Source organism: Brachyhypopomus gauderio, chromosome 4, assembly GCF_052324685.1.
Source record: "Brachyhypopomus gauderio isolate BG-103 chromosome 4, BGAUD_0.2, whole genome shotgun sequence".
Lineage (NCBI taxonomy): Eukaryota > Metazoa > Chordata > Actinopteri > Gymnotiformes > Hypopomidae > Brachyhypopomus > Brachyhypopomus gauderio.
Window position 1 is genome coordinate 35,427,942 of NC_135214.1, and position 12,530 is coordinate 35,440,471.

A 12,530-nucleotide genomic window follows, 5' to 3' on the forward strand; every position below is an offset into this window, starting at 1 on the left:
ACTCCCCCCCCCCCACCTCCCCCCCCCCCCCCCCCCACCCCACCCTCTGATCCTTCTAGACTGAGGATGGATGGTCCCTTTGGTCCAGCAGGACACAAAGGTCAAAGCAGTCTGCCACGCTCTGTAACGTCTAATGTACTGCAGAGTGTGTCGCTCCAGAGAGAGAAAAAGAATGAAGGAGAGAGAGAGAGAGAGAGAGAGAGAGAGAGAGAGAGAGAGAGAGGACAAAATAAGATGATGTGGTTATTTTATCTTTCTTTGCTTCTATCACACGCTTATAAAAATAACAGCATTCAGACACATGTGAACCTGCACATGTGTGTAACCGCACCAGAGAGCAAGTAGAAGAGGAAGACAGCAGAGAGGAGATATGACTGCTGGCTGGGCTACCAGATCCATCGTGGTTCTGCCCCCATGGTGGTACACGCTACCAGGATTATGCCCCCATGGTGGTACACGCTACCAGGGTTCTGCCCCCATGGTGGTACACGCTACCAGGGTTCTGCCCCCCATGGTGGTACACGCTACCAGGGTTCTGCCCCCCATGGTGGTACACGCTACCAGGGTTCTGCCCCCCATGGTGGTACACGCTACCAGGATTATGCCCCCATGGTGGTACACGCTACCAGGGTTCTGCCCCCCATGGTGGTACACGCTACCAGGGTTCTGCCCCCCATGGTGGTACACGCTACCAGGGTTCTGCCCCCCATGGTGGTATACGCTACCAGGGTTCTGCCCCCCATGGTTGTACACGCTACCAGGGTTCTGCCCCCATGGTGGTACACGCTACCAGGGTTCTGCCCCCCATGGTTGTACACGCTACCAGGGTTCTGCCCCCCATGGTGGTACACGCTACCAGGGTTCTGCCCCCCATGGTGGTACACGCTACCAGGATTATGCCCCCATGGTGGTACACGCTACCAGGGTTCTGCCCCCACACACTAGCCACCAGTCTCCCATTCAACAAACCATTTCCAGTCCTTTATGACGCTCTATAACAGCACAGCGGATCCCAGCCTTCCATATACACATAGATTGTAAAATAATAATAATAATATATCTTTTAGCATATAAAATATGTTGTGTAGGGATGTGTACAGAGTCATTACAGTGAGGTGTATATTACTGTGAGCTGGGTATTCTGTACTCAGAACCCTAATCCTAACCCAGAATGCTGTGCATGAACTACTGTGTGGGCTTGTAAACAGTAGAGGAACAGTGGCAGTGCACTACAGCTTTTTATTATGTGTGTGTGTGTGTGTGTGTGTGTGTGTGTGTGTGTGTGTGTGTGTGTGTGTGTGTGTGTGTGTGTGTGTGTGTGGAGATTAGAATGTCAGTGAGTCTTGTGTCAGGCTGTCTGTCTTTCAGGGTGGCTTGGGGCAGATGGGTGAGGGTGAGGCTATTTCCCATGCCCCTGTGTGTGCGTTGGGGGCAATAACTCACAAGCTCCCGCTCAACTTCCTCTTTGAGCCACTGCTTTTATGACTCCTGTCCTCAGTATCCCAGCTGCTCAAGGCCTGGATGTGGGAGAGAGGGAGCGTGAGAGAGAGGGAAGAGGAGAAGAGAGAGAGAGCGTGAGAGAGAGGGAAGAGGAGAAGAGAGAGAGAGAGAGAGAGAGAGAGAGAGGGAAGAGGAGAAGAGAGAGAGAGAGAGAGAGGTAGACAGGGGAAGTGTAAGTCTGAGGCTCAAAGAGGAAGCCCACGTCTGCAGGGTGTCTGGGAACAGCAAAGTAATAAATGTTTGGGGACAGGAGTGAGGTGGGGGATGGGTAGTGAGGTGGGGACAGGGAGTGAAGTGGGGGACGGGGAGTGAAGTGGGGGACGGGGAGTGAGGTGGGGACAGGGAGTGAGGTGGGGGATGTGGAGTGAGGTGGGGACAGGGAGTGAGGTGGGGGACGGGGAGTGAGGTGGGGACGGAGAGTGAGGTGGGGGACGGGGAGTGAGGTGGGGGACGGGGAGTGAGGTGGGGACGGAGAGTGAGGTGGGGGACGGGGAGTGAGGTGGGGGATGGGTAGTGAGGCGGGGACGGAGAGTGAGGTGGGGGACGGGGAGTGAGGTGGGGACGGAGAGTGAGGTGGGGATGGGGAGTGAGGTGGGGGATGTGGAGTGAGGTGGGGACAGGGAGTGAGGTGGGGGATGGGTAGTGAGGTGGGACGGAGAGTGAGGTGGGGGACGGGGAGTGAGGTGGGGATGGGTAGTGAGGTGGGGACGGAGAGTGATGTGGGATGGGGAGTGAGGTGGGGATGGGTAGTGAGGTGTGATGGGGAATGAGGTGGGGATGGGGAGTGATGTGGGACGGGGAGTGAGGTGGGGATGGGGAGTGATGTGGGGGATGTGGAGTGAGGTGGGGGATGTGGAGTGATGTGGGATGGGGAGTGAGGTGGGGACAGGGAGTGAGGTGGGGACGAGAAGCCCACGGACACTCCTGGCCGCTTTGCCTTGTCTAGCGCTGGGTGTGTGAGCACAGAGCCACTGCTGACTGGTGTTCTCTAGTCTAATTTCAGCAGTGATGTTGACATGAACTCCAGCAGCTCTATGAGTCCTGCTAGACTTTCACCAGCTGAGCTCCCAGCACCATGGCAGCCTCAGTGCTGTTTAGGGCCCTAATAACATGTTCAGCTAGCTGTGGTCCTATGCTCTGAGAGTTAGAGGCTGGGGAGTGTCTACGTGTGTCTACGTGGAGTGGCGTGTGGAGTGAGGTGTGTAATGAGGTGTGGAGTGAGGTGTGGAGTGAGATGTGTAGTGATGTGTGGAGTGATGTGTGGAGTGCCATGTGGAGTGCCATGTGGAGTGCCATGTGGAGTGAGGCATGGAGTGATGCGTGGAGTGAGATGTGAAGTGAGGTGTGGAGTGATGTGTGGAGTGAGGTGTGTAGCGATGTGTGGAGTGAGGTGTGTAGTGATGTGTGAAGTGAGGTGTGGAGTGATGTGTGGAGTGAGGTGTGAAGTGAGGTGTGAAGTGAGATGTGGAGTGATGTGTGGAGTGAGGTGTGAAGTGAGATGTGGAGTGATGTGTGGAGTGAGGTGTGAAGTGAGGTGTGGAGTGATGTGTGGAGTGAGGTGTGTAGCGATGTGTGGAGTGAGGTGTGTAGTGATGTGTGAAGTGAGGTGTGGAGTGATGTGTGGAGTGCCATGTGGAGTGAGGTGTGAAGTGAGATGTGGAGTGATGTGTGGAGTGAGGTGTGAAGTGAGATGTGGAGTGATGTGTGGAGTGAGGTGTGAAGTGAGATGTGGAGTGATGTGTGGAGTGAGGTGTGAAGTGAGATGTGGAGTGATGTGTGGAGTGAGGTGTGGGGAACAGCAGGACTGACAGCTTTTCAGGATGGCAGAATCACACCTGCCACGGCGCTGAATCAGCACTTCCAAACAAACACAATCTTTTCCACTTCACATCACTCTTCTAATTTCGTTTCTTTATGTTATTCACAGCTCGGGCCTCCTCAGACGGAATTATTCGTACATGGGAAAATGGCTGGTGTGGTTGGTGTACAGTACACTTCTCACTTCGTTACTCTGCCCCCATCTTTGTATGGTTGGTTAAAAAAGCATGATGTAATTCGTTAATGCCCCCCCACACCACCAATACCACCACATATACTTCATTTGGCTCATGTGTGCAATAAATAAATAAATTACACGCTGTGCTTCTAAATAAATAAATAATGAAACTGGAGCTCTCACTGTAAGTGCTTTTCCAAACGGAGAGAACTATTACAAGCATGAGGTGGACACAGAATTAGCAACCTGCCTCCTAAATGCATCTGTATAATACATTGAACTGTTTAGAGTGACACACATAGCGACTATTTAAAAACCCGCATTACTAAGACGGTGAGTAAGGCGGTGGTGTTGGCGGAACTACATGCACCGCTGGCCCTGGTGCGTTTGTGATTGTACTTTATACTCCTGATCGCGCCAAGTATTTTAATCCCATCAGCTCGGCGTCCACGTGATTGCATTCCCTGCTGCCATGGTAACGGTGAGAGAGGCAGGGTCGGTCTCCTCGGGTTTATCGAGCTAATTCCGCTCTTTAACGTCTCACGTCCCCGCTACACGTCCTTTCTGTTGGCCCCTGTCGCTCACTCGCGTCCCCTCATGTAAACCAGAGCCGCTTCCTTGGTGCGTTTACAGCGGCTAAAATGGTGCGGCTGAACGAGAGCGCGCTCTCGCCTTTACCGGTGACGCATCCGGGCCAGTCGGGCAGGTGACCGCAGGCAAAAAAACACCTGAAGTTTTATATGTTGGTGCACATTTGCCGTTTGTGACATTAAACAGCCCTGTTCCCACAATATCCTAATGTTAATACAGAAAAAAGGGAATAAGTGTGAATATACAAACGAAGTTTACACCAGGTGCACGCGGTCTGACCCACACCGGGTAACGTCAAAGCATCACGTCGTTGTCCACGTGGACCGAGGAGGGTCATTACCGGCAAATCACGCGCAGTGGCGGAGAGGGCGGCGAGGCGCCTGTCGGTTCTACAGGCCCTCGTGTGTGGAGCTGCACCTCCTTCCCGTGCATGACCGAAAGTGAAGGGTGAAAAGTTGAGACTGTGCCCTGTGGTTTGATCTACACGCTAGCAGGGCTGCTTCTCGTTTTTTTCCCCTCTCCCTGCCCACTTCCTGTGCTCACACAGCAACAAAAAAGACATTAAGCGCTCCTCTGTAATTATTCGCGAGCAGCTAGAGGCTTTTTTTTGACGTCCGGTCGTGCACCTGTTTGAGGATTTTGTTTGATGCAGTCTGGGTAAGAACCAAATATACAAGTTGTCAGACCAAACAACGACGCTCTTAAAACTCCGATAAAAAAAAATTGTAAGTAAACTGCGCCCACTGGTGTTTAAAAGTGGAATGGCATGTTGAGCAGATACAAACGAGATGTTGAAACAGAAACTGATTAAACATTCCATTATAGTTCCTTCTTTTCCTCATCGTAATTCGAGATGGTCCCTCTTTACAACAGCACACACACACTTTTGTATGCAGCTGTTCCTTTTAATATTAATCATATTAACTACTGCTTGGGACGCAGGCAGAGCAAACATGGAGGTGATTTTACTTGTATTTGTATTATAATAGACCCTTAAATGACAGCCAGACGACAAACTCTGGATTGTTTTATTGTCACAGAAGATAACAGAACCTTGATAACAGAACCTGTGGGTAAGTTTGTTCCTGTTACTGTATGGATTCTTGAATACACATTTTGAGAGAGAAAACTGCAATCAGTCAAAGCCCAATTAACCACACTGTCAGAGCTGTGATTTATTCTGCACAGAGAGGCGCGTGACCGACCTAGTGGCATCATTGACACCTCCTGCTCCTCAAAGCCTGTAATGGACTAAGCTGTCCACTGGGGGACAGTTAACAGACAAGGGTTCAGTCACAATGACTGGGCGAAATCCGCAAATCTGGGAATTCACAGGAAAATGTGCCGACGTGCAGACTCTCCGTCACACGAGGACGCTCTCGCACTTACCCTGATTAAATGTAAAGCACATTCTGCGTTTGTTAATAAAACAGAACACTAACGAATCAAATAACCTCGTAGTTAATTAACTCTACCGACTGAAGGTGAGACAAGATGCTGGATTCAACAGTCTTTGAGGGTCGGTTCGGAGAGGGGGGAGGGGGGGCGAGACCATCGCCATATACCCCTCCAGAATGACCACCATGCTCTGCCAGGGTCTGGTGCCTCCTCTCTTCCTCCCTCTCCTCCCTCCTCTTCCTCACAGCCACCAGAAGCGAATGTAGACGATGAGCATGATGAAGAAGACGCCGCCAGCCGCCAGCTTGGCGTAGGTGGAGCGCGTGTTAAGGTACTTGGCATCACTACGGTACTTCTTAGACAGAGTGGACAGGTTGCTGGCCTTTGAGTCCAGCGCTGTGGACAGAGAGGGAGACAGGGAGGGGGAGACAGGGAAGGGAGGCTTACAGTGATGTTCCACCTAATGTCCAAAATATGAACCTTTCAGAAAAACCTTAATGCCCAAAATTACTAACCAAACTTTCCCACAATGACTGATGTGGAGAATCTACCTACTGATCTATATTCATATTCATCTATATTCATTTAGATTCTTACTCATTTGTATATTAATGATGCACATTATTATTGATCCCATGATTATTGATCTCCTGTATTGATCCCAATATATCTGACATTACATTTCTGGTATTTAACATGTACCGTAAATAACACACTTGTACCAAACATTTGCATTTTTTGTAATTCAGCAGATTGTCCTTATCCAAAGCAATGTACAATTATGGCGCATTTCCACTAGGGCCTGCTTGGCGCGGTACGGTTCGGTACGGGTCGGTTTGTGAGTGTTTCCATTAGTACCAGTACCCTGTGAGCCGGCCCCTTTGGGTACTTTTTTCGTACCGACTCGCTCGAGGTTCTAACCGTTCCGAAGCGGTACAGTTCTGTGACGTGGAGGAACAGCATGACACTGATTGGCCAGGGAGTGTCGTCACAGGTTGCGTCAGGAGAGCGACTCCTCCGCTATGCTATGGACTCCTCAGCCATTTTTAAAACCCAAGGAGCGAAGTCTGTTCCCTGGTCAAACGCCGAGGTACAAACCTTTCTGTTAATAATCAGCGATCAAAAAATCCAGGGCGAACTGGACGGGGCCACTAGAAATGTAAAGGTTTTTAGCGAGGTTTCCGCGCTAATGGCCACTCATGGCTACCAGCGGTCCGTTCAGCAGTGCCGGTCGGTCCAAGCTAAAAAAGCTTAACGCGATTACCGGGCGGTGAAGGACCATAACGGACACAGCGGAGCAAACCGCAAAGACTGGAAATGGTTCCAGCAAATGGATGTCATATACGGTCACCGGCCAGCCAGTAACGGAAGAGAAAACGTGCTGGACATTGTCGGTGCTGGAGGCCACGGAGAATGGTGAGTGTATTGTGATTTCACAGTTTTACTACTAGGCTCGTAAAAGATGTAATATGAACGTAATATGAACGCATCTATTGTAAACGCAGGAATTTAGAGCTGTGTTTGTAGTTAATGTTACCACCACAGTCACTACTGTACAATAGCTAGCTCTTAGCCTTGCTAGTTGCTAGTTAGCTGTAGCCATAAACACAGCATGAGCAGCGATGACGTGCTACACATTTTGTGCAGTTACGCTATATTGTTGTTGCTTTCACGGGAATGCTTGTGTTTAATATTTGTTATTTTTTACGTTCAAGATTCCCCTTCCACTGACGAGGCGAGCGGAGTTGGCGGAAAATGTTTCCTTCAACCGGGCTTTCCTCGGGGTGCTTGGCGAACTTGTGAACACCATGCGAGACAGACGCCAGTAAAAGCACACAAAATGTTGCTTGTAGTACTATAAATATTTATTTCATATAAAGCTATACGTATATATTTGCTTTTTGCACTTTTTTAAAACTATAACTATATTATTTACATATGTTGTGCTTTAAATATCTATATTTCATAATAAAGTTTGATTTCATTTGATTGTATGACTGATGCTTTTTATGCAGGGTGTGTTCAGCCTGTTTGAGTAATACCAAATTATTATCAATAATTAGAGCAACCACATACAATAATGAAGATAAAGATAAATAAGATACAATAATGCTGTGTTAAGGGGCGTCGACCGGTGTTGTGGTCGTATACAAATGATGTCACGACACTACAACCCGCGCGCCAACAGCGACTCCACCCACATTGGGGTGGTTCACCATTGTAATGGAAACACAACGCGACCGTACCGTTCCGTTGCGAATCGACCCGTACCGAACCGTACCGCGCCAAGCAGGCCCTAGTGGAAATGCGCCATTAGACAAACCAGCAACCTCCTGATTACAGTACCATAACTGAACCACAGCCTCCTGATTACAGTACCATAACTGAACCACAGCCTCCTGATTACAGTACCATAACTGAACCACAGCCTCCTGATTACAGTACCATAACTGAACCACAGCCTCCTGATTACAGTACCATAACTGAACCATTATCACAGCCTAGTGTGGATGCAAATACATCAGCACACGCAGTGTGGTTTACCAAAGCCTGGATTTAAATGGAGAATGCAAGTGTAAAGTCTAAAAGACAAACTTTAATCTATGGCCTGTTATGTCTCTGTTGTTGCCAATGACTACGAGCCACAGCATGAGACTGAGGTATTAAATGTGAGAATACAAGACGAGACCATGATATAGGAGAATATGTAGACAGCTGATTATTCTTAATTGCTTTAACGTTTGCAAACATTTTTCAGAGGCTGAAGTAATGGAGATGTAGGACTTACTAGTGGTGGGTGTTGAGTTATTTTTGTTCAATCTTAACGTCTGTTCATGTTGTGCCATCTTCAGCTTTTTTCAGTGCTGACTGAATTTTATTTAAAAATCATTTTATTTATTTATTTATTTTAGCCTACTGAGGCTTTTTAATCAATTTGTGTCTTGTGTGTCATCTAACACTAATTCTGACCTAGCCACATTTGTTTCAGTTTTGGTTTTTGGTAGATCGCCATGGCTTTCAAGATTTCGCACACCCACAAGCCTCACGTAAACGTCACTATAGCATGTTTTTACATTTATGCAAGTGTTCCTCATAAATCACATGCAAGATGCCCACTAACCACACCTGTGATCCATCACCCCAACAAATGATCACGAGTCAGTAGACCCTAAACAGGACACACTGAGGGAACAGAATAAGCTTCTGACTGATTCAATATCACTCGATACAGTAGATCCATTTAACTTAATACTTCAAAATACTTCTCAACAGCAACACAGAATGAGGAGTGTGTCCAGGAGGATGTGGTGGTGTGTTGTGTGCTGTTGTGAACGTGGGCCCGTGTCCAGATTTACCAGATAATGCCTCCCCTCGCTGCAGCACCTCTTCAATGTTGGCCACCATGATTCTCTGAACGTCCTGCAGCTCCGTGTTGATGCTGCCCAGGTTTCTGCGCGCCCTGCTGTCGATGTAAGACTTCTTGGTTTTCTGAATGTACGTGTCTGTGGGCAGGAAAGTGCAGTGCATGGTGGGTAAGCTTATTTGGCAGTCAGGGGAGGCAGACAGAGGGAACCATGTCTGCCTAAGAACAGTGGAGGACACTGGCAGTATTGACATTTGTTGACTACCCATAATACCATGAGGGTGACATCACCAGAGACATTCATTAATTAATTATACTACTTAATTATATAAATGTGAAAGAAGACCTAGGGGAAGAAAATGCTCTTACCAAACTCGATGAAGGAATAAGGTCTAGATACTGTGGGCACTTTCTTCCCGTGCTGTTCGTGGAATTCTGCTTGTAGGTCTTCCAAGTAGGCGAACGCAAGTTTTTTTGGAAATGTGGCTTCACACAGCACCAGGTAACACACCCCCTGCTCTATGAGGTAACTGTGGACACACACAGGTTGAAGTTCAGTGAGAAGGACCACATTGGGAATTGCACTATCCAGAAATTCAGTTGATGGTGTTTAAATTCCCAACTTGATTGTTAACATAGGCCAATTGTCAATATGTGAACTTTTAGTTATCCAGCTAGCTAATTCTATTCTACTGACAACTGAGTACCACAAGAAGGTTGTGCTGAATAAAATTAAAAAAATATGCTTTATGAATTTAAAATCCTTCTGGATTAACATATTGAGTCTGCTTTAAATACCGTTTTAGTAAACTTGATTTACCTCAGCCAACCTGATGTAAACAAAAGTTATTTTATGGTCTCCTCACATGTCCTGAACTGAAGTATCTGAATCGTGCCAGTGGCTAGTCCTGAGTACTGACACCAAACTGCCCTTTCAGTAAAGTTTTCAGAGGTGTCAATTCCAGGTTCAGAAAGTAAAAGTCCTCACCAGGATTTTGCTCAGGCTTCCTGAATTGTGTCGATTCCACTCAAATTTACCTGGATTGTACTAATTAGAAAATCTAGCAAGCTTGAGTGAGGACTTTTACTTTCTGAACCTGGAATTGACACCTCTGAAAGTTTTTGATTTACAAGATCTTGATTTGACCACATATTAGTTAGAGTTCAAATATTTTTGGGATTCAGGTTATAACTGATACCACCTATTGCTTATGAGCTATTTTCTGAAATCAATGTTACACATGGAACAATAATTTACATCATACTAGATTCTGAAAAGGTTTATTGTCAACCTTGACAACTAGGCAGTAAAAATACTGTGAAAATGGTCTTTTAAAAATTTGACACCGAGTTAATACAAAAAAAAACATGATTAATCAGAAAATCAATGTTGACACAGCCCCATCAGTGATCACATGTTAATTAGTCAGCTCCACCGAAATAGTGTAGCTTCAGACAACAAACCCAGCAGTACTCACTGGAAGGCCATGGAGCCGGCCTCCAGGGTGCAGCGCGTGGGACTCTGTTCGTTCAGCTTCCGAAACAGCTGCTTGGCCTGGCTCTGATACTGCTGCAGGTCCCGGCCCATCTGAGCACCAAGCAGAGCCCAGTTAGACACATGACAGAGAAGGACAACTCAATTATTACAGCAATACAGCGATGGTCAGGTTTATACTTTTCACTGTATTTAGTGATGAGCAGGCAGACGTTTCCAGTGGGAGTTAAAGGTTTTCGGCTGGTAACAGCGGAGAGTGAACCAACCTTTTCACTCCCCTTCATGGCCGCATAACAAAGGGCGAGGGAAAATACATTAGAGCTAATGTCATGCTATGGTAGAACATAAAACATCAATTCTGTGAGCAGATTATTTTTACACCATCCTGTTTAGAAGCCTGTTAGAATCACATCCAGTGTTGGGGTAATGCGAATGAACCTTTCCCACGTCACCCCCCCCACACACACACACACCCCCCCCCCCCCCCCGGGGGGTGAAATAGGCTCACACAAACTACACCTGTATGTCACATACCTGTACACACACACACACAACACCTGTATGTCACATTCCTGTATACACACACACACACTACACCTGTTCGTCACATTCCTGTATACACACACACGCACACACACACACTACACCTGTTCGTCACATTCCTGTATACACACACACACACTACACCTGTTCGTCACATTCCTGTATACACACACACACACACACACACTACACCTGTACGTCACATTCCTGTATACACACACACTACACCTGTACGTCACATTCCTGTATACACACACACACACACTACACCTGTACGTCACATTCCTGTATACACACACACACACTACACCTGTACGTCACATTCCTGTATACACACACACACACTACACCTGTACGTCACATTCCTGTATACACACACACACACTACACCTGTACGTCACATTCCTGTATACACACACACACTACACCTGTACGTCACATTCCTGTATACACACACACACTACACCTGTACGTCACATTCCTGTATACACACACTAAACCTGTACATCACATTCCTGTATACACACACACACACTACACCTGTACGTCACATTCCTGTATACACACACACTACACCTGTACGTCACATTCCTGTATACACACACTACACCTGTACATCACATTCCTGTATACACACACACACACCACCTGTACGTCACATACCTGTACACGTACACACACACTACACCTGTACATCACATTCCTGTATACACACACACACACACACACTACACCTGTACGACACATGCCTGTATACACACATACACACTACACCTGTACGTCACATTCCTATATTCACACACTACACCTGTACGTCACATACCTGTACACACACACACACACACACACACACACACACACACACACACACACACACACACACACAACACCTGTACGTCAGGTCATGCGAATAAGAACTAAACCTAAACCCTCTCGACTGAATGTCACATCCCCAAGTCAGGGGGAGCGGATACGCATGTTGTACCGCAGACACTGTAAATATAATGTTGGCCACCGAGTCTAACGCCAGCCGGCCGAACCGGTTCCGTCTACAGTCGGGTAGGAAAGTGGAGGAAGGCTGGAGATTGAGACCTGTTCGTCTTCTTGCATCGATGCGGCGAGCGGCAACCCGTCCGCCAACCGAGCGATCATGGTGAGCTGCACCATTTTCGGGGACTTGTAGCAAACCAGCTGCCGAACTCGCGTAGCTGCGGATGGTGGTGGTTCGGCCGTCTGTGTCGGGTTCACAACAACTCCAGACGCGCTGAGCTGGCCGGAAATACGTGCTCGGGTGTGCTACTCTATTATTGCTCCGGAGGGTTCTTTTGCCCATATAATTAGTTCCGGGTAATTTTATATCCGATGGCAATTGAAATGTCTCTCTTTCTCAATGTCTCACTCTCTCTCTATCTCTCTCTCTATCTCTCTCTGCTTTTTATTATTTCTCAAAAAAACGTCGTAGACATTTATTTAAAATCCTGTAAGCGAAAAATTCCTGTTTCCAGTTAATTGCACTTGAGGTAGAAACCTTTCTTTAACGTATCAGAGGACCCCCCCCCCCCCAACTAAAAATACGGTCTACTCATGTTAAAGTCTTTATACAAGATAAAACGTCTTTCGACACACCATAATGACAACACAAT

General features: G+C 47.4%; 1 protein-coding gene across 1 annotated transcript; it reads right to left on the reverse strand.

The window, feature by feature from the left end:
• Positions 1 to 5,101: 5,101 nt before the first annotated feature.
• Positions 5,102 to 12,170, reverse strand: sec22bb (SEC22 homolog B, vesicle trafficking protein b). The gene is made up of 5 exons (XM_077004312.1): positions 11,980 to 12,170; positions 10,328 to 10,437; positions 9,219 to 9,379; positions 8,842 to 8,988; positions 5,102 to 5,881 (listed from the first exon to the last, which is right to left on the reverse strand). Exons 1-5 carry the CDS (start codon positions 12,052 to 12,054, stop codon positions 5,727 to 5,729), a joined length of 648 nt encoding a protein of 215 aa, XP_076860427.1. The 5' UTR covers positions 12,055 to 12,170; the 3' UTR covers positions 5,102 to 5,726.
• Positions 12,171 to 12,530: the final 360 nt, after the last annotated feature.

Coding starts and splice junctions, on each gene's coding strand:
- sec22bb (XM_077004312.1), bottom strand. CDS start 12,054: ATGGTGCAGCTCACCATGATCGCTCGGTTGGCGGACGGGTTGCCGCTC. Junction 8,989..9,218: donor TTATTCCTTCATCGAGTTTG/GTAAGAGCATTT, acceptor TCCTGCCCACAG/ACACGTACATTCAGAAAACC. Junction 5,882..8,841: donor GCGAGGGGAGGCATTATCTG/GTAAATCTGGAC, acceptor CTCTGTCCACAG/CGCTGGACTCAAAGGCCAGC.